The 25,896-nt window shown below is 39.9% G+C and overlaps 1 protein-coding gene across 1 annotated transcript in view; it reads left to right on the top strand.

Moving 5' to 3' along the window:
- LOC127366063 (voltage-dependent R-type calcium channel subunit alpha-1E-like) overlaps nt 1–25,896 on the top strand; it is a 59,012-nt gene that overhangs the window by 31,070 nt on the left and 2,046 nt on the right. Inside the window, exons 11-49 of the mRNA XM_051404773.1 lie at nt 734–787; nt 1,614–1,694; nt 1,844–2,053; nt 2,203–2,315; nt 2,788–2,900; nt 3,033–3,164; nt 3,471–3,540; nt 3,956–4,073; nt 5,531–5,598; nt 5,724–5,791; nt 6,192–6,209; nt 8,454–9,218; nt 10,084–10,364; nt 10,609–10,735; nt 10,822–10,951; nt 13,547–13,606; nt 13,766–13,872; nt 14,400–14,411; nt 15,547–15,643; nt 15,744–15,904; nt 16,299–16,436; nt 16,616–16,817; nt 16,911–17,075; nt 18,692–18,802; nt 18,918–18,998; nt 19,239–19,358; nt 19,464–19,529; nt 19,959–20,050; nt 20,150–20,324; nt 20,419–20,546; nt 20,892–20,988; nt 21,285–21,390; nt 21,579–21,686; nt 21,772–21,872; nt 22,224–22,330; nt 22,422–22,521; nt 24,011–24,115; nt 24,577–24,712; nt 25,050–25,213. Of these exons, the coding sequence (XP_051260733.1) occupies nt 734–787; nt 1,614–1,694; nt 1,844–2,053; nt 2,203–2,315; nt 2,788–2,900; nt 3,033–3,164; nt 3,471–3,540; nt 3,956–4,073; nt 5,531–5,598; nt 5,724–5,791; nt 6,192–6,209; nt 8,454–9,218; nt 10,084–10,364; nt 10,609–10,735; nt 10,822–10,951; nt 13,547–13,606; nt 13,766–13,872; nt 14,400–14,411; nt 15,547–15,643; nt 15,744–15,904; nt 16,299–16,436; nt 16,616–16,817; nt 16,911–17,075; nt 18,692–18,802; nt 18,918–18,998; nt 19,239–19,358; nt 19,464–19,529; nt 19,959–20,050; nt 20,150–20,324; nt 20,419–20,546; nt 20,892–20,988; nt 21,285–21,390; nt 21,579–21,686; nt 21,772–21,872; nt 22,224–22,330; nt 22,422–22,521; nt 24,011–24,115; nt 24,577–24,712; nt 25,050–25,213 (5,087 nt within the window). The remainder of the gene's footprint in view (nt 1–733; nt 788–1,613; nt 1,695–1,843; nt 2,054–2,202; nt 2,316–2,787; nt 2,901–3,032; nt 3,165–3,470; nt 3,541–3,955; nt 4,074–5,530; nt 5,599–5,723; nt 5,792–6,191; nt 6,210–8,453; nt 9,219–10,083; nt 10,365–10,608; nt 10,736–10,821; nt 10,952–13,546; nt 13,607–13,765; nt 13,873–14,399; nt 14,412–15,546; nt 15,644–15,743; nt 15,905–16,298; nt 16,437–16,615; nt 16,818–16,910; nt 17,076–18,691; nt 18,803–18,917; nt 18,999–19,238; nt 19,359–19,463; nt 19,530–19,958; nt 20,051–20,149; nt 20,325–20,418; nt 20,547–20,891; nt 20,989–21,284; nt 21,391–21,578; nt 21,687–21,771; nt 21,873–22,223; nt 22,331–22,421; nt 22,522–24,010; nt 24,116–24,576; nt 24,713–25,049; nt 25,214–25,896) is intronic.

Genomic DNA, 25,896 nt, shown 5'->3' with positions numbered 1-25,896 from the left:
GTGGCAGTCAGCTGATGGGGAAAGCAGGAAAAGCCCGAGGGCAGCTGATAGATTAGTGAAGAATAGCACTGAAGGGCCTGGGAAAGTGGAAATGTGGCTGGACAGGAGAGACAAAAGCAGATTGTGACAGAGACAGAATTAAGACCTTCATTACAATACTTTAACAGCTAAATGGTCAGTCTTTTTCAGCTGATTTTGTAAAATGATCACCGAGCCACAGACGCTTCTTTGGACCTATAGTGCAGTAGCTCTGTAGAGTTGCACACACACACACACACACACACACACACACACACGCATACACACGGAGTGCTGTAATGGCAAGCTGCATTGCTAGTCTCCCACGCAAGTAAAGGGTGAGAAAAAGGTGATACTGACTCACTGACTTAAATTTGTGTGCATGTGTGCGTGTGTGTTTACATGCATGTGTGAGTGAGAGAGCTGCAGTGCATATTTATGTGTGCATGGATGTGGGTGAGTGTGGGAAGAGAGAGAGAGAAAGGGGAGATATTGAGAGAATATAAGAGAGAATAAGAGCTCTTTCTCTAAAGAAGGTCATACTGCCCTCTCTAAGCACACATTTGCATCAGTTTGACCTCAGTTCCTGTAAATGTTTGCAGACATCTTAAAGAATAGAAGCCTGCGATGTGTATTTCCATGTCTGGTGATTTAAATTGTGCCTTAATGAAAACAAATGAGTCTGTGTATAACCTCCAGTTTTATTGTATTACAGAGGAGGTAATGCTTGCAGAGGAGAATAAAAGTTCAGGGAGATCGCCGTTAGATGGTGAGTTTACACAATTCAGTCTAATAATGCCTAATTACACCTGTATCTGCTATTATTAGGTGTTATATGATAGCCACAGAAAATACTATACTATATTGGATTAACTGGTGTCTGTTTTAACATCAAAACGTGTCCTTGTTCCTTGACTTTGTTCCGGTCAACAGTTTAACCACCTCTGTGCTGTAAGTCATTGTGCATTTTTTTTGGTAACCATGGCAACAATACTAATGCTTGATTTAACATTACCAGTTATGTCTCACTGGTGAAACTAAAGCCCCTTTCAGACGTGCACCTCGTTATGTAAACATGTTGGCAATTAACGTGTCGGCCTCTTGAGTCGCTTTTACATAAAAATGAAGCAGCAATCTGACTAGAATGGATGCACGTTGTGTTTGGCTTTATTAAGTGGGCTGTAATATGGTGTAAGAAACCAGGTAATATTGTGAATGAGTCCATTTTAGGTTCTGATGTTAGATCAGTCTGTAAGAATATATTTTTCCCTCTTGCAGTGGGCAGCAATAAACCCTGAAATATACATTACTTCATGCCAACTGCATGGATGAACTCCTGCTTTACATACAGCATGTGAACAAATAGGAATTCAACAAGGTTCCCAACTTGTCATGGCCGTGCACTGCTGGAGACGATAAAATTTGCAGTAAAATGAAATTTAAGTCATAAACTAAACTATTAAATGAGGAAATTGATGAGTGAGCAGCGAGGGCGATCGTCCCTCCAGCTTTATTTATTATTCAATTAATTTTCATTTCCATTTGAAATTTAACAAAATTCAGTAATTCATGAAGTTTTTTTGGAACATTTTTAGTGCTAAAGAGAGCGAGTAAGAAGACTGGTGCACGGAGAGGAGCACCAGGGGACGAAAAGTTTACAGACACATCTACTGCAAGTGAGTGAAGAGCTTTAACATTTCAGCCTGTTCAGTTAGTCGCTTACTCTTCTCTTCGGTCACTTATATTCTGTATATATCGTCCTCCTGCCTTCATGTGTTCGAACTTCTCTGTTTCTCTCCTGTGATTCTCTGTCTTTGTCTTTCAGGTATGTCACGTTCGAGGATGAACTTCCGCAGTGGCCGGCGTGGCCCCGCTGCCTACCTGCGGCGTAAAGAGCGCATGTTGCGCATCTCCATCCGTCGCATGGTGAAGACAGACACTTTCTACTTGATGGTGCTCAGTCTTGTGGCTCTCAACACCATCTGTGTGGCCATCGTCCACCACAACCAGCCCGACTGGCTGACCATCTTCCTCTGTGGGTGTTTTTTTTGATGATTGATGATGATTTTTACTACTAATACATAATGATTACTTACAATTCAGTTCATGTCCGATGAATGCATTATTTTTTGGCAGACAGCTGCCTCTTTTTCCTTTGATATAACTGCTTTTTTTGTTTTCTAGACTATGCAGAGTTTGTTTTCCTGGGGCTGTTTTTGGCTGAGATGTTTTTGAAAATGTATGGTCTGGGTTTCCGGCTCTACTTCCATTCATCTTTCAACTGCTTCGACTGTGGGGTGAGGTTCTTCATCTCTTATTCTGACTCCACATTACACTAGAAAAGAAAACAGACTCAGAGCAACTCTGTTTTATATCACAAAGGAAAAATTTAATTTCTGGTGCAAAATGAAGAATTTGGTTTATCCTAATTAACTGATAAAGCAGTGAAGATTTCTATTGACCAGCAACTAAAGCTTTCTCACAAATTTAATAAGCACATACATACATACATACATTAACACCAGTCTTTAGCTGCCACATGCCTATACCCTAAAATATTAAGGTAGAATTAAATATATTAAAGGAGGGGGGAGCACTTTACATTGTAGTGTAATTGTACACATGTACACATTAGTGTGGAATGGTCCAATTTTGAAAATAGGACAGAAAAGAGGGTATTTGAAAAATGCTCGCATCTAGTCTCATTTACTCAAGATGGAGCCTACGGGACATGATTCTTTGTTAATTGTGATGCCACATATTTTGCAGGTAATTGTTGGCAGCATCTTTGAGGTGGTTTGGGGCTTCTTCAGGCCTGGCATGTCATTTGGGATCAGCGTACTGAGGGCGCTGCGACTTCTGAGAATTTTCAAGATCACCAAGTAAGTGGGACAACGAGATGGTTCACATGATAAACTGTGCATTTTTAGTTCATTTAGGCCTCGGTTGTAGCATATTTGTGTGTATATTTTTCCACAGCTCTCTTCAAAAAGTCTGTGATTTCTTTCTGTCAGATACTGGGCCTCTCTCAGGAACCTGGTTGTGTCCCTCATGAGCTCCATGAAGTCCATTATCAGCCTGCTTTTTCTTCTCTTTCTCTTCATTGTGGTGTTCGCTCTGCTGGGGATGCAGCTCTTTGGAGGGAGGTAAGTAAAGCATTCAAGGACGTCAAAACTGAAGTACTCGCAGTTATCCAGGATAACTTTTCTCTCTGTTTTTGATTTGTGGTGCTGATTTTCATAGAACATTTTAACCTACATGTCTGATCTGATGGAAATAGTAGCTACACCCTGCAAACTAAACAGCAGTTTCTTCAATGGTCTCTGTGATGAAGAGGAGAGGAAATGACATTCCCGGACGAAAATAGCTCTGCATTCTCCTCCTCCTCTTCTTCCTCCTCCTATTCTTCCTTGGTCATATCTGACCCTGCTTTCTATCTGCCTTCCCTCTAGGTTCATCTTTGAAGATTACACTCCCACCAACTTTGACACATTTCCAGCTGCCATCATGACAGTGTTTCAGGTTTGGCTCCCACAGATCCCCTCGTTCTGCCTGCTCTCCATGACACATTGCACCCTGGGATATTTCTCACCCCAGGCGCAGATTAAACAACTCTGCTCACTCGCTCTCCACCCCCTTCCTCCGCTATCATCCCACACATCCATGCACGCATATGCGCACATGAATATCAGACAAGTGAAACGTGAACGAATCCACATCAGATCTGCTACAAAACCAACGGCACTGTGAAAGAGTGTTTTGATCAGCACACATAGTAATTACTTGTCTTGCTGCCATTTTTAATACCATATCTTGAACTGGTTTGCAGACAGGGAATGTCTCCCTTGTTTAATGTATTTTTAGGGCCAATGTTCTCTTGAATCAAATATGATCAATGTAATTATTCATGCAAAATATTCTGTGCATTTGCCTACAGATTTTGACTGGTGAGGACTGGAACGAGGTGATGTATAATGGGATTCGCTCGCAGGGCGGAGTACAGTATGGCATGTGGTCATCAATCTACTTCATAGTGCTCACCCTGTTTGGAAATTGTATCCTTATCGACCCGTTAAAAGTGGTCAGAGAGCTGTGAGTGAGTGGTGGAAGAAATATTCAGATCCTTTACTTGAGTGAAGGTAATTGCACCACAGTGTAAGAGTACTTCATAAGTAAAAGTCCTGCATTCAAAATGTTACATCAGTAAAAGTATAAAGTCATTACCAGCCAAATGTACAGTCAAAAGTGAAAAAATACTCCAAATAGCAGCAGAATGACAGAATTGTATATTATTTTACTGGATTGTTGTTGGTGCTGCATACATTTAATGTTGTTTGTGATTTTGAACTACTTCACATCACATTTTTTACGATGATTACATGTTTCAAAAGCGCTCCCATGTCTGTATGATAATTTTGTGAATGTAAAGCAGCAAAAAATGGAAATACATACACTTACCTCAGAATTACAGTCTTTGAGTAAAAACATGCTTGCATAATCAGATTTTCAGAGAAGCTCCTGTAAACCAAATTAAATATTGTTTCGTTCTCATTTTAATCTTCCCATGATGCATTTTCTGAAAGTGTTTCAGATAGTGTTTTTGTTTGCATCTGAAAGTAATTCAAGGGGCGACATTTGCTAAAAAATTCTGATCATGAAATAGAGCTGGGCAATAAATCGATGAAATTGATTAATTACATTTTTTTAAACGATTCAGAAAAAGACTGAATTGTAAATTTGAGATTTAAACTACGAATGTTGTAAGACAAGCCCTAATCTCTTCAAGACAGTCATCCACAGAGAACGTGTAGAATAATTTTCCCATGGTACACCATATGAGTCGAAAGGGACCCAGTGATTCAATTTCACATTTTCAAAGATACGTTGTCTTTTGTAGTTTGATTTTTAAGAAAGAAAATCGATTAAAATTGTAAATTGGGTGTGGAGATTTAAGTTTTTGACTTCAACACCTAGCCAGAGCATGAAAGTTAATTCTTGACCTTGGGATCGCTTTGTGTGACAATATAATCTCAACTCAAGGTCTATATGAGCTTTCAAGCATACATCGTCTTCCCTGTGGGGAAAAATATATACACTGAAACTTCAAGGACCCTGGACACAACACTGAATGAACAATGACATCAGCTGTGAACACCAGACCAAAACCACATCACAACAAGGACTCTGAAGGGGTCAAAGGTCACCAATCAGGAATCAGTTGACAGCCGGAGTAAGATGTGGAAAGACATTCTCAACTGCCGCCGAACACCATGTTTGCTTACGATCTGTCCTCACATTTACGACTGTAATTGATGATCCATACTCAGGTCACATAATGACACTTGAGATCTCTCTTCGCTGATGAAGACTGTGAGATGCGACCAAAAGCCCCAAAAGTAAATCAAATGGAGCTTGAATTGAGATTATTTTGTCATTTAAACTCTCATGCATCCATGAAAGGGAGAAAGAGCACAAACTGGTAGGTTTTTTTTCTTAACTGCCTTCATGACAGACACACTGCTGAATGTCTTCTTGGCCATCGCTGTGGATAATCTGGCCAACGCACAGGAACTGACGAAGGTTTGAACTGTTTTACCTCAATGTTCTCCAATAAAATATTTTGATTGATGTAGTACACACATTCAATAAGTGTAATATTTAATACATGTTAATTAAATGTGTTTATTAATTTTGTCTTTTATCAGGATGAAGAGGAGGAAGAGGAGTTCTTCAACCAGAGATATGCCAGAGGCAGAGACGGCCTGATATCTGAGTAAGTTATTGTCTGGCAGCTAACAAAATTACCGTTCTAGGATGAGAAACCCAGCGCTTTCACAGCTCTTAAGTAGCTCTTAGTTGTGACTGTTTCTCAGCTCAGATCTCCTCATGAGCAAACGGAAAATTCAGATTGGGCAGAAAATGTATCACGATTCCTCAAATTGTCTCTTTGCAGCAGATTCAAGTAGTGGAATCAAACTAAGACTTACTTAAGATACAGTATGGATGCTGTGGGAGAACTGGTGGTGGTCCTGAATTTGATCATGCTATATGTTAAAGGAGTTTAAAAATCAGGGTCTAGTTAAAAAGACCAGTATTTTCACAGTGCCATTGATTGTGGACTCTCTGAGAACCAGCTGAAGGTGTAATTGGTGAATGCTTAATCTATCCCTCAGCTGCATGGTGAATGCAAAGTAAGAAAGGCATGTTTACAGCATTGATAAAATAATTCTGAATGTTTACTGAATGTGCCTGATTTTCAAAGCATGACCCTTTACAGATTGATTCAGCAGCTTTACTTGAACTCCCTCTGTAATTATCTTGGTCTGCGATTGGTAATGGGCAGCCTCTTTTGATAATAAGCGTAATTTGTCACTCATTTCGATGACCTGGTGGCTTTCCCACAGGTCTAATGATCCAGTAAGTTGGGAGGAGGAGGGCAGGAGGCATTTTTCCAAGATTGTTGGGAACATTGGGAAGTCTCAATGTGTCACTCTACTGGGAGGAGGCACACTTTGGAGTGTGTCAGGTTTTGACCAAGATTCCCGACTTAGTCTGACTCGGCCTGAACCGCGTCGCCTCTCGCCTGAGAATGGAGTTATTGTAGGGAGGAAAAAAAACTACACTGCAGAACTATGACACATCAGGGGCCAATACTGACCTGGAGAGATTCTTAAAACAGCTACTGCTAGAGTACTTGAGAGTACTGCAGGGCCTCATGAAGTGTCCCATTCAGAACACCGGCTTGGCTTGATTAGGACTATACTCATTATTTTGCATGTTTTACACCATTAACTACAATCTCTGGGTATTTTCATTACTAGCTAGACTTTGCAAAACATATGATTATAGATTGATAAATGTGTTTTGTAGTATGAAAATCAATCTCACTTGACATAAGTAATTCATCTCAGTGTATGTTTTTCCTCTCTATCGTCGCGTAATAATGAGCTTGAGTGCAACAGTTGTTTTAAAAAAGAAAACTTTCACATGCTACAGGCTGCTTCAAAATCCAACCCAGAGGTGTGAATGTGAAATTGAATTAAAGGTTTGGATCAGATGCATCAGATCTTTAAGTTTTGATTGTTGGAGGTCCCCAAAAACACCTGATAACACCAACAAGAAAGTGTTTTTAAAACAATTTCTGCTCACAACTGCACTGCCAAAATAACTTGAATGAACGACTAAATGTTCACTGTGAAGAATTACTTATTCCAAATGTTTTAAGTCTCTGCGACCTGGGTAGACACCAGTAACTACTTGAATAAAGCATTTTTATTATTATTAAATAATATGAATGTGTACATGATTGGTCATTAAACATGCAAAATCCTGGTCCTTCAAACTGCCTAAAATGATGTGATTATAAAAAGAAATTTCGTTTTTGTGCTGCATGTTTCTTAACAAACTTACAAAGAGCTTCACAGAGAACAAAAGGCACAAAATGTAGACAGTATTTAACTCCACAATGTGCAGAAAAAAGGCAAATATCAACTATGTACAATGATGGCATTGACACTGAATGTATCATTTGTCTGTTACATATTTGAATGTTAGTCTTGTATGTGTTGCAGCTATCGAGATGCTGATTTTGATGTGTATAACAGTGTTCTTCTGGTTTCATCATGTTGTCTTGTTTTTATGCCTGTTATGTGACACTGAACAAAATGTTGTGTATTGTGACATTCTGCCAGCTTTGGAATTAATTTAACCTTAAAAATTGAGAATAATGTTTAATGTTTTTAATTGAAATCCCTACATTATTAATCTGAAAGTACTGATTTCAGTCCCCTCTAAATCTGTATAAACAGGACAACCTTCAACTATACTTTGCGTCCCCTTTACATATTTTGTTCGGTGTCACAACAAATGTTCTGTGTATGTTGTAAAACACTAATGTCTTGTTTTCAAATAATCACTCATTGATTACATGGACAACAACAGAATCTGAATACCAGTAAGTATAATTGTATGCATCTCTGTCTCACAGAATTTCTCCCTTGAGTTTTTCCTACTCGATTATTGAAATTATTTTCTAGATGTTACACTGTGTTTCTACTTAAATCCTGCACCTTACCTTTTTTTGTTGTGGTTGTTTTTGTTTCTTCTATTTTTCTGTTGATCTGTCCTCTACCTCTCAGGTATCTTCTTTTCAGTTTTTGGATGTAATTGTATTTTTTAGCTTGAAGTATTTTGCACATTTTTCCATGGGAAAGTCTTTTTTTGTGTTACTAATCAACTAACATTGTGAATTCACAGAAAAGGTCTGTCCTTTTCTTGCAACTATAATTTTCTTATTTATATTGATTATTTGTTTGAATATTCTTTTATATAACTGGTATGCTAAATGGACACTAGTCTTGATGTTTCTTGTCACTAATTCCTTACATTTTGGCCTGTTTCTGCTTCATATTGATAAAATATATTGTGGTCCTTAGCGGGAGGAGAAGACCCTACCTATACAGGAAACGAGCCATCCATCGAGGCCGACCAAACTTTCCAGGGGAGGAGCCAGAGGGTGCAATAGGGGCCGCAGACGAACAGCCCCTCAGTAGCTCCAACGCCTTCTCCAACCGCCGTGAGAGGAGGAGAAAGGTTAACATGTCAGTGTGGGAGCAGAGAGCCAACCAGCTACGCAAACGCCGCCAAATGGCGAGCAGAGAGGAGCTGTTTAGCAGCCCCACGGAGGACACAGTCGAAACTCCCACCACCACCCACCACGCCACCACCCTTTCCCCAGAGGCAAGCCCGGCTCATCTGCCCGAGTCTCCAATGTCTGTGGGGATGCCCCTCCCTGAGCCCCCGATGTCCATCTCAATCCCCATGCCTGAGCCTCCAGAGGCTGAGCCTCTGGTCAACCTTAGTGAGGAGAAAACAGGGGGAGCTAACCACCGGACCACAGGCGGGGGCAGGCACAGGATGGCCCGCAAGTTCAGACCCAGTCAGGGGCTGGATGAAGGGGCACGACACAGGCGGCACCGTCACCGCGAAGCTCGTCCTGAAGCCAAGAGTCTGGACTGTACCCAGTCTCCACACGAGGTGCCACTAGTCAGACGGTCGCTCAGCCAGGAGAGGAAGATACTGGATGAGAGGGAAGAGAAGGAAGAAAAAGAGGAGAGAGAGGGAGAAGGAGGGTCAGTGGAAGATGATTGTGGGACATGCATCATCAACCCATATGCAGAAGTTGGAGAAGACTGTAGAAGGTAAGGCTGTTCTAATTTATCCCTTAATGAAGACATTTCCAAGGAGGAATTATAAGGTTCAACACCTTCTCATGAGCTCTTAGCATTTTACTTACCACTTACCTTATTTTTATACCTTTGTATTTTACCTTTTCTCATTGTATGTAATTATCTGTTAAAGGCCATTTTAACTGAAATGTCACTGGATGAAGAAGAAATGCACTTTGTCATCTCTCTGTTTTTTTAAGGTATAGATTTACATGTTTTAAGTCTGTCTCAAAACCTTTTTCACGTGCCCATCTGTGCACTGAAGAAGTTTTTAGCTGCTGGCTGAGAAGAGATCCCTGCAATGGGGGACAAAATCCACAATCCACCCCCTATTTTACGAAGCTTCAGAAGTCTGGGTTAGATAAAGTGTATATTTTTCAAAGTTACTGTCTTTTCAGTACAAAATCCCGCCTTTTTGTTTCCATGGACAGTGTTAGTCACACAAAGAGGGAGTTAATGCTGAAAAGAGAGTAACTTTCAAGGATATCCATTGTTTTGTCTAAAAGCCTAGGCCTCATATTGCTTCTATTGAACTTTGGAGTTCAACACGGGGACTGTGGATTTTGTCCCATATCTCTTCTATTAGAATCGCATTAGGAAGTGATCTCTTCATAGCCAATATGGAGAAAAGGGAACGACCACAACAACCTTGAAAACTACATATTTGCCCGTGAGTGTTGTTTTAAGACAGACTTGAAAAAATGTGGACTTATCCAGGATCATTTCCGATTAAATGAATGTTTATCAAATAATTATACAAGAAAAGGATGGTACAAATGCCATAGCATATCTATGCATTATTGTTCGGAGCTCAGTGATCTTTTCTTCCCCATGTCAGAGCTGCTTTGCCCGGTGACGACATTCCTGACCCTCCTCAGTGTGAGCAGCTGCTGGACTGTACCTGGTCCGAGCAGGATGGAGGTGGGCAGACAGAGCAGTACGAGCCCCTATGCCAAAACATCCCAGTGGAGCCCGCCTTAGAGGCCACAGAGTTCACTGTGAGGGCCATCGAGTCTGAGAGCCGCCAGGTCTCCATCAAACGTAACAAGTCCAACCTGGAGGGAAGTGTGGCGATTGAAATGTCTGCACAACCGCTGCTGGAGCTCACACCCATGACAGGTAGCACTGTGATCAATTCTCACTGCAGTCACACTCCTTTACTGTGCATCACAGAGTGGGATTTAGTGTCACTATCACTCTACGTCACCTTGTGTAGGTGTTTCTGACACCTGATAAGAGGACCGCTTTTGGAGTCTGATGAATCCATTGTGCTGGTGACTCACACTGTTCTTTCCCTGTCATAGCTGTTCATGTACAGCTAAAACATTTTCTTCCCTTCTCCACACCTCTGTCTGGGATTTAGTGAACAGTAAAGAGTTGGAGGCTTACAACTCTGACCAGAGAGACGAGGAGACGGAGGAAGAGGACCCTCCTACTCCTCCCAAACGTGTAGCTCCAGACAGCATGTTCATCTTCAAAGCCTCCAACCCGTAAGATGCTACGAAATGTTCATAAATTCTCTGTACACTCTTTCATCACCCAACAATTAAACATCTTCCCCTTCGTTTATCCGCAGCATCAGGAGGATCTGTCACTATGTGGTCACCCTGCGCTACTTTGAGATGACCATCCTCCTTGTAATCGTGGCAAGCAGCATTGCACTGGCTGCTGAGGACCCCGTGTGTACCAATTCAGACAGAAACAAGGTGAGATCAAAATACGTCTCTCCTTATGTGTCTATATGACTGAGGAGTTAGCTCGCAACAAACTAGTTTGTACAACATGTCAAAGGCAGGGTGAAAAGCCAGTTCAAAGCACAGTCTCTCCACAAAGCCATTCATAGTGTTGAACTTGTTTGTACATAGAAAAAGTGACAGGGCATATCAAAGAGAGAAGTTCAGTCAAGTTAATTTTATTTCACACATGTACCTCAAGGGCTTTACAATCTGTATAGCATACAATAGACGCTTAATTTGGAAGTAAAAACTTCGCCCTAAAAAACATTTAATAAGGGGAAAAAAAGAGCAACAGGGGAAGGATCCCTCTTCCGGGACATGTACAGAATAGACCGACACAGTATAATTACAGTATGGATAATCAGGATAATAAAATCCTAGACGGATCGTAAACATATATGAAGAATTTAGATTTGTGTCGCTAAACAGACTTGAGCCACACAACCTCCTCTCCACCATAGAGACCATGAAGAGGACAGAGTTCAAGCACACCAAACACACAGAGGGAGACTGGGCTTACTTTCTCCACACAGCTGCCTAATCACTGCATGAAGTAACGTCTGACTGTCGCGCACCGATGCCTTAAATAAGCAGTGGATGTCTGAAGTGTCAACTGATTTATTCAGCAATCTTAAATTAGTTTACAAAGTCTTACAATCAGTTATCACACAGAGCAATCTGATGGTGCTACACTGACCACAGGCAAATGTAAAAGGCCAATGAGTTTAGGTTAATCTTTTAGAGGCATTTATCCTTAAGGAAGCAATTATTTCCATAAGACTAAAAGAATAATAAGAACTTACTCATTCTAAGAAAACTACTGAGGAAATTTTAGCTTTCAGGTTTTGATCTGAAGTTGACATAACACTGTGTCAGCAACAATGTGTCGTGACACATTTGGTTTCACGCACATACAAGGTGAGAATCGGCAGCTTTGCCTGGGAAATAGCTGTGCAGTTTGTTTTTCACAGCTTTTCACGACTCAGTATCATGAAAAGTGTCAAGAGTGACCAAATAAGCACAAACTAGTAAAGTCAACACTGGGTTTGGCTTTCGTCTGTGAGAGAGACAGAGTAATCCACAAAGTTACATATGTTCTACACCATCTACGTACTCCAGTCATTTCTGGTTCTTGGGGCGGCTTTTTTCTACTATCACTACAGACCCTGATTGACATCGTTTAGGACATTGTTTGGAAAGGAAATTATCATATTTAAAATATATAATTTGGTCACTGTAATGCTGTTGAAGGAGAACCGAGGAACTTAAAGATTAACTTAACAGCCTCTGAAAATCTTGTCTTTGCTGACATCCAGTGGATTAATATTCACCTTGCTGCAGTGATGTACAGGTGGACTCCAGGACCCTGTGACATCACTGTTGGGTGTGGTCACAGGTGCAACAGACCACGTTTCTGACCGCCACCATCAGGGATCTTGGCTGCAGTCAGAGATAAAATGGCTGGAAACTTTCAACCAGAGAGGGCTGCAAAAACTGATGTTTTCATACTGATGTTAAGTTACTCTTTAAAGGAGCACTCCACTGATTTTACAGATGATATTCAACCAGGCAGGGGGCAAACAAAAGATGCAATCATGTTGATTTATGGGAAATGTAGTATCCAGTGAATTTTGTGCTTGACCCATACTAGGACTAAAAGTCAAGATGTCTTGGTCTCTGCTGTACTGATTGTGGCTGTTCTTTTTAAACCAAATCCCCTTTAAAGGTCCAGTGTGTAACATTTAGGAGTATCTATTTGCAGAAATGGAATATAATATTCATAGGTATGTTTTCATTAGTGTATAATCTCCTGAATAGGGGCACAGTTTCTCCTTTGTGCTTGAAAAGGCAGGGAGAAGCGACATTGTTGTGATCTGCAATTACACCGATTTGCAACTACACACTGGTCCTTTAAGGTATTTCTGGGCACCCAGAACAGCACTTAATTTGCCAAGTGAGTCAAGGAATCTAGAGCTAGACAGATTAATCCATCTGTCCTTATAGCATCCGTGCATATTTGTATAATGTGACACTGCTTATAAATGCAGTGATTCATCCAATAAGGTTTATTTAAAGGCAGCTGCATTCTTAAATCAAGGTGGGTGGGACCAAAGAGTTTGCTGTACTCCTTTTTACTGTCCCAGATCCGTACTCCACACCGTGAAAAGTGGCAAAATAAAGGATACTCAAACCAGGAGTATGCATACTAAATATAGTTAATTTATAGTTTATGCCGTCGATGAATATTATTCTTACACAATACACAAATGTAATGGAGGAGCTGCAATACGATTTGAATAAATTGTGTTTGGTGGTGAAACAGCCATAAGTACCAAATCCTAGATAGAAGATATTTATGTTCTCTTTGTAAGGTTCATTCATTTTATATCTATAGATGTATTGTAAAATTTCCTGTTAGTATAAAATGTGTGTTTATACAATGATAATTCATATGCAGTATAAAATAATAAGAGTATAGTATTCATTTGGCACACACACAGTATACAGCACCCTCAGAAAAGTATTTATTATTAAAGAATATTTTTACGTTTGTTAATTTTCCAGGTCCTCCGTTATTTTGATTATGTCTTCACTGGAGTGTTCACCTTTGAAATGATCATCAAGGTGCGTAACTAAAAGATTATATCTTCCCTGCTTTGACAACATCAAATCACACTTTTAAAGAATTTAACTTGCTTGCAATGTACTCAAGGTTTTTTGGTCCCTGCGTGTATTGATTCTGTTCACTTAACGCGTCCATGTGGGTGTATGTTTGTCCTCCAGATGATAGACCAGGGTCTCATTCTGCACGATGGCTCTTATTTCCGAGACATGTGGAACCTCCTGGACTTCATTGTGGTGGTGGGAGCTCTGATTGCCTTTGCTCTAACGTGAGTCACTATATATTGCTGCCTACCGATGACTAATGACTGACTCACTGCAGCAAACCGTTTTCTGAGCATACAGTATTGTTATAAACAACCTTGCTTCAAAGACAAATTTTTTTTGAAGCTGCAAAAAGCAGCTTAAAAAAAATTGTTGGGCCGCTCAAAAACTGCAAATGTGGAGACATGCATAGTCCTGTGCAGTGTGTAACTCAGATTTAACTGTCACCATGGTCCTACAGCGGGAGGAAAAGATGGATTTCTGTGTAATTTGGGGTTATACAAATGGTGGGAGCGTGTCATGACTGATGTTAAAAAGCCTCTATGGTATCTCTTTCTGTTATCATTCCCAGTGTGACAAATAACTTACTAAACCTTTTGTGCCTTTTGTTGTACTGTAGAGAACTGTATTGTATGTTAATTTCTCTGTTGTGAATATAGCTGTGATCCTCTGAGCTTTGCTCACAGTGTATCTCTCTTTATCAATTTTTCTCTGTTGTTCCTGTGGATTGTGTCACTGTTGGGGCTACCAGGAATGTGATGGGGTAAAAATTTCAGACACACTAAATGTAAACGTCTCCCATAGGCTTCTCATATATTTCTTTTATTGTCATGTGTCTAATTTTCCCCTTTTGTATTCAGTGTATTTTTGTGTTTGTCATTCAAATTTCACCAGCCTGACAGGTATCAGGGGTATTACTTTGATAATTAGGGCACACTAATGAATAATTTCTGTCCTCTAATTAATTCTTTTTACCCTCAAATTATGAAGATGAAACAATAAGACACTCTTGTGTGTAACTCATTTTAAAATCAAAATGAAACTCTACTGCGCACACAGCTCATGCCTGGCTTTAATACAAATAGAAGGAATCCTGCAATTTAACATTCTAACCATGATTTAATAAAATCTGTATTTTGATTGTTACACTAAAAGATTCTAACCTGTAAAGGCAGTTGTGGCTAAAGTTTAGAGAGAGATGATTTTGTGATTGGCAGGTCGTCGGTTCGATCCCCAGACTGACAGGATAAAACTGAGTGTAAAAACAGTGCTTGCCCCTCCCTGATTACCACCACGGAGGTGCCCTCGAGGAAGGCGGCCCTTATGACCAACCACTGCTCAGTGACTGTGGTTGTACTGGGCAGCTTCCAGGTGTGAATGTGTTTAATTGTGCCAATGTGATCAGGGCATTCTTGAAATATATAATAATAATAATAATAATAATAATAATAATAATAATAATAATAATAATGCTGTTATATAATACTGATGGAATAAGGCAATTTTAAAGCATAATTTTAAGAATTGAGGACACATATTACAAATGTGTGTGAATGTACCATAAACTTCTAATAAAAGCAGGGTCCCAGATAGACTGTCCCCAATAAAGGCAGGGTGAGTTCAGTGATTTAAGCAGATAAATGTCCGGGCTATTATTAGAAATAAATTGCGCAAATTATCAACATTTCTACCTGTGACACCTGCTGGGCTCTGTACACACACACTCAAGATGAAGTTCTGTGTTTCATTGTGTTTTTTTGATATGCCCTTGTGGTGACATTTTGCTTTTTCTCTGTTTCTTCTTTTTCACTGTTTTAAATGTGTCTATCCCACGTGTCCTTGTGCGTTAGCTTAAGCATACAGCTGCGTTCCTAAATACTGCATTTCAATGTCAACAGAAACAACAAAGGCAGAGACATCAAAACCATAAAGTCCCTCAGAGTTTTGAGGGTTCTGCGGCCTCTTAAAACCATCAAGAGGCTTCCTAAACTCAAGGTATGATATAAACTGCAATCACTCTCCAGGATTTTTGGTTTTATTTCACAGATCTCTGACAGATTGTGCTTTTTTTGCCATCCCTCTTGTCCCTCTACAGGCTGTTTTTGACTGCGTGGTCACATCTCTGAAGAACGTCTTCAACATTCTCATTGTGTACCAGCTCTTCATGTTCATCTTTGCTGTCATTGCGGTGCAGCTCTTTAAGGGGAAGTTCTTCTACTGCACCGACAGCTCCATGAATTCAGAGAAGGAATGCCAGTAAGTGGATGCATCTCAACCAGCGTTGGAAGAAGTTATCACACCAAGTAAAAGTAGTATAATTGTTGATGCATTCATGTGTAAGTATCACTTTAATGTTGCAGCTGGTAAAGGTGGAGCAACAACAACACAACAACGACTGAATGTATTTAACTAATAAGTAGATTTAACAAACTTAACCACAGCATTCATGCCCTTTCAGATATAGCCTACGCAAAATAGACAAATCCTGCACTAAAGTCCTCACACAAAGAGCTCAGGATACAGAGGCTCAGCAGCAGATTCACCAGTTAATAGTAGAGGCACAGGATAATGTCTTTCTCCTCATTAAACTGCCGGTTTAATCAGTGAATTAAGTGAATCAATGAACTCCGGGCCGCTCTTTTCCCTACAGAGGCTACTACATTGACTACAGCAGAGACAAAAAAGAGGTGAAGAGGAGAGAGTGGAGGAGACACGAGTTTCATTACGACAACGTCTGCTGGGCCCTCCTCACACTCTTCACCGTCTCAACTGGAGAGGGATGGCCTCAGTAAGTGGATTTCTACCCAGACGAACAGTTCAGATAGTTCATAGGCTGCAATGATGGAATTAATCTCCCAAATATTGTAGTTAAAGATATAAAAATCGAAGTTAATTTAAACAACAAAGGTCAACATTTTGACCTTTAAAAAATTATAGATAATTTCTCCGATCTTCTTCTCCTGCTAGGGTGCTGCAGCACTCTACCGATGTTACAGAGGAGAACATGGGGCCGAGTCGAGGGAACCGGATGGAGATGTCCGTTTTCTATGTGGTGTACTTTGTGGTCTTCCCGTTCTTCTTCGTCAATATCTTTGTGGCTCTGATCATCATCACCTTCCAGGAGCAGGGCGACAAGATGATTCAGGAGTGCAGTCTGGAGAAGAATGAGGTGAAATATAGATACATTCACACACATATTCATGTAATTTAAGATAATCTTCAGCTCTGTGTGTCTGTTTTTTGATACGTTTCTCTCCATCAGAGGGCTTGCATCGACTTTACCATCAGCGCCAAGCCGATGACCCGCTACATGCCCCAGAACAGACAAACCTTCCAGTACAGACTGTGGCACTTTGTGGCATCGCCCTCTTTTGAGTACACGGTGCTCATCATGATCGCTCTCAACACGGTGGTCCTCATGATGAAGGTAAAGCAGCATTTATTTAACAGCAGTGGAACACTGTAAACTATTTATTAGGGACGTAATGATACAGTCAACTCAGGATTCAATACATTTCACAATACTGGGTTCACAATACGATTTAGTAAGTGAAAGTGAAACTGAAGTCTTTGTTCCTTGATACCACACTTCAATTCAACTCATCTTCAGATGGGTACATGACAATGGCAATTAAACTTTCAGAGACTTAAACATGCTTGAGATAAGTAATCCATGACAATGAACGTATTTTATTTTTTATGTGTTCCTACTTTATTTTCTTCATCATGCAGTGAGGTACTATAATTGAAGGCAAACTACGATTTAGTAGAAATTCGGCTGAGCTCTGACCGTCATTCAGTTTACAGACCGACCTGCCGTACTTACTGTAATTATGCATGCTTATTGTTTTTTCTGTGCAATGAGTGATTATGAGCAACACTGTGGCTGCACTCACTTTAAGTTTTACCTCCTGTCAGCTTGTTGACAGTGTGTCTGATCTTGCTTCTTGCCTCGTCTGACTTATTTTTAGCATCGCATTCTGAGCACTTGTTTTGGTCAGTACAATTTTATCACATCTAATGGAAATTAAGGTGAAAGCTATAAAAATGAGAACAGGCTCTTTTAAGAAATCTTTTGTGTTATTGAATTTAAAGAAACCACCACATTTGAGACTTAAACGTCAAAGACAAAACATTTCAAGTGAATTCACCCATAGATTTCACAAGTTCATAATGCTTATTATTTGTTTATTATTTGTCATTAGGGTTTGATTGACACCAGACTTAATAAGATATTGGAACTTCGAACAAGCACCTAAATTTAGCATCACAGAAAGAGTTACTCCTTAACATTTCTGCACCATATGACACCAATTAAACGTTGGCAAAAATACGAATAAAGGTAATGAACTGTCACTGTAATTGTCAATATCATGCAATTTTTAAGTCTATTTTCATAAGAGACTGAAATCACCAAACCAAATTCTGATATTCATTAAAGCTCGTATTGGAAAGTTGCCAGCCTATATCTCCTCCAGGCTAGAATGGTCCTGTGGACCTTATCAAACGCGGTCTAATGACCGGCTTTCACTACAAGTTCCTCCAGTTTGTACCAAGCTTGGATGATCTGCTTTTAATTTTGATGTTCCTACTACATGGAATTCTTTACAAAGCGCTCTGAGGATCAATACTCTTGTACCCCTTGGTGAATTTAAATCCATGATGGAAAGTCATTCAACCTCAGTTTGCACTTGAATTGTTTTATGTCTTGTTTTAATTAGTTGTTTTCTTTTATCTTGCATCTTTTATTTGTGTTTTAGTTAATTGATTTTCTTATATCTTTTATTATCTTTAATATCTTGTATGTTTTTATTTTTTTAGTCATTTGAAACTGTTACTTGGCACGATTATAAATGAGGGCCAGCCCTCAATTACTTTCAAATTTAAATAAAGGTGTATATAGTAGAAAATGGTTGTCAGTATTGTGAAGAATGCAACATTTATAGACTGAAACATGCAATTGAAGGTAGTTGTCATGTCTACCATAATGTAATCAATAAATTCAAAGTGATTAGATTTATAACCCCTTCTCTTTTCCCTCAGTACTACTCGGCTCCACCAGCCTACGACACAGTCCTAAAACACCTCAACACAGCGTTCACTGTCCTCTTCTCCTTGGAGTGTATACTCAAGATCATGGCCTTTGGTTTAATTGTGAGTAATAAACACAAGAAGACATAAAGACAATTTAAATCACATCTAGCTCCACTGATTTAAAGAATTTGTCCGTGTTCAGTCAGATGACTTAAAACATTGTCTTTTTCTGCAGAACTACTTTCGAGATACATGGAATATTTTTGATTTCATCACTGTTCTTGGCAGCATCACTGAGATAATTGTGGATTTACAGGTAAGTTCCTGCCAAGACACCATTCATTTTCACAATGTTGTGACCCTTAAAAAAAAGACACAAATAGCCAGCTTCAAACGCAGCGTTCTTCCTTCCTCCAGACACAACTTAAGTCATGTTGTGATGAATTTTGCCATCTGTGTTTTACATCCTGTCTCTCCCTTCTGTCTGCCACTCTCACCCTCCCTCCCTCTCTCTCTTGTGTCACCCTCTCTCTAACCATTTGTGCGTCTGTCCCAGTCGGTGAACACCATCAACATGAGTTTCCTGAAGCTTTTCCGAGCCGCCAGGTTGATCAAGCTGCTGAGACAGGGTTACACCATTCGTATTCTGCTGTGGACCTTTGTGCAATCTTTCAAGGTTTGACATTTTTTCCATCTTCTTTCTTGTCACTTTGACTCTTCACAAAAAGATGGTGATAATATAATAAGTTTTAATTGACTGTCTTTGTCTCTTCTCCAACAGGCTCTTCCTTACGTCTGTCTTCTCATTGCTATGCTTTTCTTCATATACGCCATAATTGGAATGCAGGTATCCTTTCATTAATATATCACAAATAACATAACGGACTGGCATGGCTGCTTGATTTTCTTGAGCCAAGACTTTTAAAACATAGTTATATACACTGTTAAGATAGAAGTTAAAATAAAATAATATTAGAGAATCAAGATTTTATGAATATCTTGTTTGCTTGAATTAAGCTGTATTGTTGTAATTTGTATGAACTTGTTGGTGCATTATTGGCCTTTATTTTCTTTATATTATATTAGATAATTAAACCTGTTTGTTTATATTATTAATAGTTGTGTGTGATATTGATTTGGTGGTGTTTTAGGATCGACAGCTTTGTTTTATCTATTTTTGCTTTCATTGGATTGGATGATTACAACTGCAATGACAGACGTTAATGGGGATCCAATTAAAAAAAGTTATTTTACTAAAGCTACCTGTTTTCTGCAGGTGTTTGGAAACATCAAGCTGAATGATGAGAGTCACATCAATCAACACAACAATTTTAAGACCTTCTTCAGTGCACTGATGCTGCTCTTCAGGTGAGTTTATCAAAGAATATCCTTCAAGCACCAATTTCTTAGCAAAATGGATCTTAATTTTAACGTCAACTATATGTTTGTTTATGTTTAAACCACCAGGAGTGCAACAGGGGAGTCCTGGCAGGAGATTATGCTTTCATGTTTGTCGGGTCAGGAGTGTGAACCAGACCCCTCCATCGCCCCCCTCACCATGTCTCCAGACCACGAGGGAGGCTGTGGGACTGATTTCGCTTACTGCTACTTCGTCTCATTCATCTTCTTCAGCTCCTTCCTGGTCAGGACTCGAGCAAAATAACATTCTCTTTATGTATTTGTCAGTTTTTCTGCTGTCTTGCATACCGCCTTTCTTCTCACATTTCTTTTTTAAGATGCTAAATCTGTTTGTGGCTGTGATCATGGATAACTTTGAGTACCTGACACGAGACTCCTCAATCCTGGGTCCCCATCACCTGGACGAGTTTGTTCGCATCTGGGGAGAGTATGATCGTCTGGCGTGGTGAGACGTCAACATTCATGTTCTATCTTTATCCAGCAGAGGGCCTTCAAAGAGTGTGAAATGAGCCATACTAGTTCATAGCACAAGTTCAGAAAATTCAAATAAAAAAGTTCACTCTGTCAAATTTTTGCAGGAAAAAGAAAGTGTTGTAAACAAGAAACAAGTAAAAGAAGATGCTGTAAAATTTCAAATGCCACATAACAAGTACAGGACCTTGAAAAGGGAACTTGCTGTTTGTCCTCATCTGTATTAGATCTGAGTTTTATGGCACTTTTCATTAATCTCTCCTCCTTCTGCTTCTGTTTCTCTGTGCCTCCCTTTCACTTATCTGTTTTGCCTCTGAAGTGGTCGTATCCACTACACTGCCATGTATGAGATGTTAACACACATGTCACCACCCCTGGGCCTGGGCAAAAAGTGTCCTGCTAAGATTGCCTATAAGGTACTGAAAACATGAGTTTATTTTTCTGAACACAAAAGGGTTAGATGATATTAAAACCCTAATAAAATGTGATCTATATTATTTAAATATATTCTGCTTACTACAGAAAAGAGCAGGGATCACACCAACAGACTATTAATGGGTCATAAAACTGAACTGAGTCATTAAAGGAAAAAGCAGATTATTAAGGTTTAATATTTGTGTCCATTTTGATGTCTGTGTATGTTATTTAAAATATACAATGTATGAATGAACTGACTCCTGACTTATCCTCTCCATCCCTTGTTGTCCCTCAGAGGTTGGTGTTGATGAACATGCCTGTGGATGAGGACATGACCGTCCACTTCACCTCCACCCTGATGTCGCTCATCCGCACAGCTTTGGACATCAAAATAGCTAGAGGTCAGGGTTATGATTGTGCTATAGCATCTAGGGCTACAATTATGATTGATTATTTTCATTATTGTTTATTTGCTAATCCTTTTTGTGATAACTTATTTGTCATTTGTCTCAATTAATTAATTGGTTAATCAACTAATCGATTTAGCTTTAATGGCATTAAAGTGGCTGAATGTGGATGTTTGTCACAGGTGGTGAGGACCGTATTGGTTTGGATAGTGAACTGCAGAAGGAGATCAGTATCATTTGGCCTTATCTGCCCCAGAAGACCTTGGATCTACTGGTACCTATCAACAAAGGTCTGACTCTAACTGTGGAGGAAATACTCAATGTAACGCTGAGAGACAAGCAGTAAGAGCTAATGTAGCGCATCTGCTCTCACAGATACGGACATGACAGTGGGGAAGATCTACGCCTCCATGATGATAATGGACTACTTCAAGCAGAACAAAGCCAAGAAGCTGCGGCAACAGCTAGAAGCTCAGGTCAGTTCTGCGTGCTCTTATGAACTTTCTTGCACTTCACTATATTTCTCAACCTTTTTTAAAATGATATTTTCAAAGAAAAATAGATACATGAAAAGGATTTAAAATTAAAATTGAGAAAGAATTGCAGTCTAGCAAAACAAGGTGTTCCCTCCCAGTTTCCATATTTCTTAAACATCCATTGTTACCAAACAGAACTACATGCATAAAGGGAGGAATGGGAATATGCAGAACTTAATAATTGTTTAATGTAAAGTCTTCTGGCTCTAAAATCTGTAATTAAATGTGGCCTCAACAACGAAGCCCTCTGCTCTGTATTTGATTTGTTGTGTTTTGTTTCTCTCATTTCAGAAGAGTAGCTTAATGTTCAAACGTCTGGATGCCGCCACCCTCCCAGAAGACATTCTGTCCAACACCCAGACACTGCCGATGATGGCCCACAGCGCTGGCTCGGCCCTGTGAGTCTATGCCTGTGTGCAGATTTGTTATATTTGTACTCTCGTCTCTGTTTATGTGTTTATTTACTTGTTTCTCTTTGTCCCAATACAGCACCAGAGGAGGCTTTGTGGCTTTGAGCCCCATCTCACCCCAGGAACTATTTTTGCCACCCATAAGCTCCGACATTGATGCTAGTCAACAGCAGAATCCGGTGAGAACATGAGCATACAACCATTCATACCACAATCATGTCTTATAGAAGAGGTTCTTAACATCCTTAAAACAAAGCCTCGTCAACTTGTCACAGGTTTTTTATGTGTAGAAGTTGTGACCAGTTAAATGAATCAGTAGTTTTTTCCTTCTCAGATTGTTTTTTTGCATAATGTTTAAAGGGTCAAATTCATAATTTTTTTACTTTCTTATTCGTTTCACAATCACTAAGTTGCAACACACATCTGCGCCGTCATGCCATAACACTGGCCGCGACATATGAAAGAAAAAGAAGTTACCATAGTATGGTACTGGGAGGAGCCAGGTACTCTAAGGGCCAATCTCTGTAATTAGAAAAACATACTGAAACAGAACTGTCTGAAGCCAGGTTTTAATATCAAAAAGATCCCTCTGTCTCTCTCTCAGTACCACAAACGCTACATAAATGCTGTGGTGCGCTTTAGTTATCCAACATTACAGTCTCACAGACATAATCTCTGATAAAACACACCACAATTGCAACGATAAAACACCAGCAGCTGCTTAAAAACAGATTCTCTCTAAAGTACTTCATTATAAAAGAATCCTCATCATTGAGTCGTGGCCATTGGGTGTATTTCGGCGTGAGTGCCGGTGTGAGTGTTTTCACGCTGTCATACGCCGCTGATGTGTGTTGCCCTTTACAGTTATCATGTGATCCCTCAGTGGGGTTCCCACCTCCAGGTTCGAACCACTGCCTTAGAGCATCGATTTTCACACTGAACATTTACAAACTTTTATTCAAATGTTTAACTCCACGAAAAACAGTGTTAAACATGTTTTAATGAATGACGTTGCTCTGACTTTTCCCAGTGCCTTGCAGAGCATGACATTGCTGCTCTCTGCGCTCCTGTCCTTTTTAGTGCTGTGGAGGTTGGAACAGCAGAGGCAGATTGTCAAACTGTTGATGTTTTGCTGTGTCTATACTGTCTGGTTTTACTGGTCTGCGTTGCCTGCTAGATGAATGATATAAAATTATTCTGAAATACCCACATATTTGTTCTTGTAGAGGAATGTGTTCGGCCCCTAGACAGGTGTTGTGTGGCTCTGTTTGTGTAGCTATTAAGAGACTGAACATGCATGTCTGAATGTACTTCCAAGCTTAAATATGGATTCCATCTTTCCCTGTGACCTGTTTTGTTTCTTGTCTATTCTTGCTCTTCTTCTCCACTCTTTGCTCCTCTTATTCAACCTCACACCGTTTCTATCTCCTACTTGAAGTCAGTTTTCCTGTTGCTAGTTAATCTGTCCATTATTGGCTGGAATGGCTTCTGATTGGATGGCGGTGGTGATGGCTATGATAGATGACCCTCAGTGATGAAATGGCTTGTCTGCCCTCCTCTCACCTGAACTGGACCTCCGTATACATATAGAGGCAGTCCTGGCAGGGACGAGCCTGATTGGTGCTCTGTCTCTCCTTGCCCTCCTCTCTTGTTTTTGTACTCACCTAGGTGGGCGAGTGCAGTAGGGGGATTGAAGCCCCACTGGAGCTTCCGCTAGGAAGGGGCCTGTGTGTGCGGGCCTCTTCCATGCCCCGTCTGGCTGTAGAGTCGCAGGTACACACATCTTCCATGACACGGCCTCTGTGCTGGATCCTGAGGACGTCAGTGGCTGCATGGGCTCTAATGCCAAGATGCCTTGTTCCTTACGTGCACGAGAAGCTGAGAAGTTTAAATGAGTAGAGTTGTTGCTTGTTTTTGCTTCTTTGGGAGTCTGATTAAGGCTCAAAGAATCGTTAAGAAGGGATGTGATCTTTGAATGCTGATGTTTCGCCTTCTTACCTTGATCTCTTACATCTCCAGAATAGAGGAAACTAAACCTAACAAGTCTATTAGGATGCACTGTATTTTGCACTGACTAAAGCATGAAATTTTTTTAAAACCTCTCTGCAATAGTCCACTTGCTTCTGAATAAAATAATCTGAATGTAATTACAGTATCTTTAATGTTTTCTTTGTGTATGTACCTTGTGCTTGCATGTCTGTCTGTTTTGTTTGTGTGTGTTTTCACATAAAAAGCAGACGGAGGTTGCAAGTGGCTCACTGAAGCGTTCAGCCTCCACTGTTGCGGATCAGCGGGTTAATGGTCTTTGGCAGGAAGAGAAGAGTCCTGAGCGAGTTTATCGACCTCGTCACAAGAGCTACAAGGCTGCAGGTTAGTCCTGCTCACCTACTCCTATCACGTCAGTTTGTGTGCATACAATGTGAAGCATTCATTTTATTTCCATTACTGGTGTTAATATATGGGAAAAGACCAATAGAGGTAATTATTAGCTTTGGGCATCTTAAAACTGCATAATAAACTATTAATATTAATATTATATTCTGGTTGACATCGCCAGTAAGATGAAAATATGTGTGCCTGATTCACTCTTCTAGATATCTTTATATTTAGCATTACATTTTGAGGAACAAAATATTGTTGTCACATTGTTTTTTTCTCTTTGTCTGTCATTTTATGCTGTCTCCTCTCCTGAATGTCTTCCCATTAGTTTCTCGGTCTGAGCACCGGCAGCAGGGTGACAGGGAGCGTGGCCGGTCTAAGGAGCGCTGTCACCTCCTGTCTCCAAATGCGTCTCGTTGTAACTCAGAGGAAAGAAGCTTGCAACCCTCACGATCCTCTAGTGCAGAGAGAGCACACACTCAAGATAAACAGGTAGGTCGGGGAAAAAATACTTTAAAGATCTCCTCCAGACACGTATTAAGACAATCTCAGTCTATTCTTTATTTTCAGTGTATTAAAATCAGATTTTTAGTGAGCACAGAGAAATTTTCCACTTTCAGCCGATGAATGTGAAAACATCCTTCTAGTGTCAAACACGTACATCATTCTCTCCAAGTATTTGTTTTTGCAGCCTGGTCACATTCTTTTATTGTAAGATATTAATAAGAATATTTTTTCTGATATGTCACAACACAGTAAATGTTGTGACAAAGATGTCTAAAGTGATTAGACAAAAGCCTTCCATAACAAATTTTCTTTGTTTTTATTTATAACTTGCTGAAAATCATTTATGTGGACAACAGAATTAAAATGAACCAGTAAAAATATAATATAATTCTATACAATCATTTTGAATAGCTAAAAAAAGATACTAAAAATATAAAAGAAAACAAAAAGAATCAGCAATAAACTGGCAGGTGGGAGGAATTGGGGGGGAAATTGGCTGCATCTTGTTTGTCTAGCTAATACATATAAACTTTATATTTAATTTTCATTTTTAACCTTAATATTGTCAGTTTAGAGGTAAATTAATGGTGCACTCCTCTGAGTTACACTTGAAGTTCATCAGGCGTGTCATCTCAGCTTGTGCCTGGGCCTTTATAACAGAGAGTTAT

The sequence above is a fragment of the Dicentrarchus labrax genome, unplaced genomic scaffold, assembly GCF_905237075.1.
Source record: "Dicentrarchus labrax unplaced genomic scaffold, dlabrax2021, whole genome shotgun sequence".
Lineage (NCBI taxonomy): Eukaryota > Metazoa > Chordata > Actinopteri > Moronidae > Dicentrarchus > Dicentrarchus labrax.
Note: the sequence above shows the minus strand (reverse complement) of the source record. Positions and strands in the feature narration are given on the sequence as shown.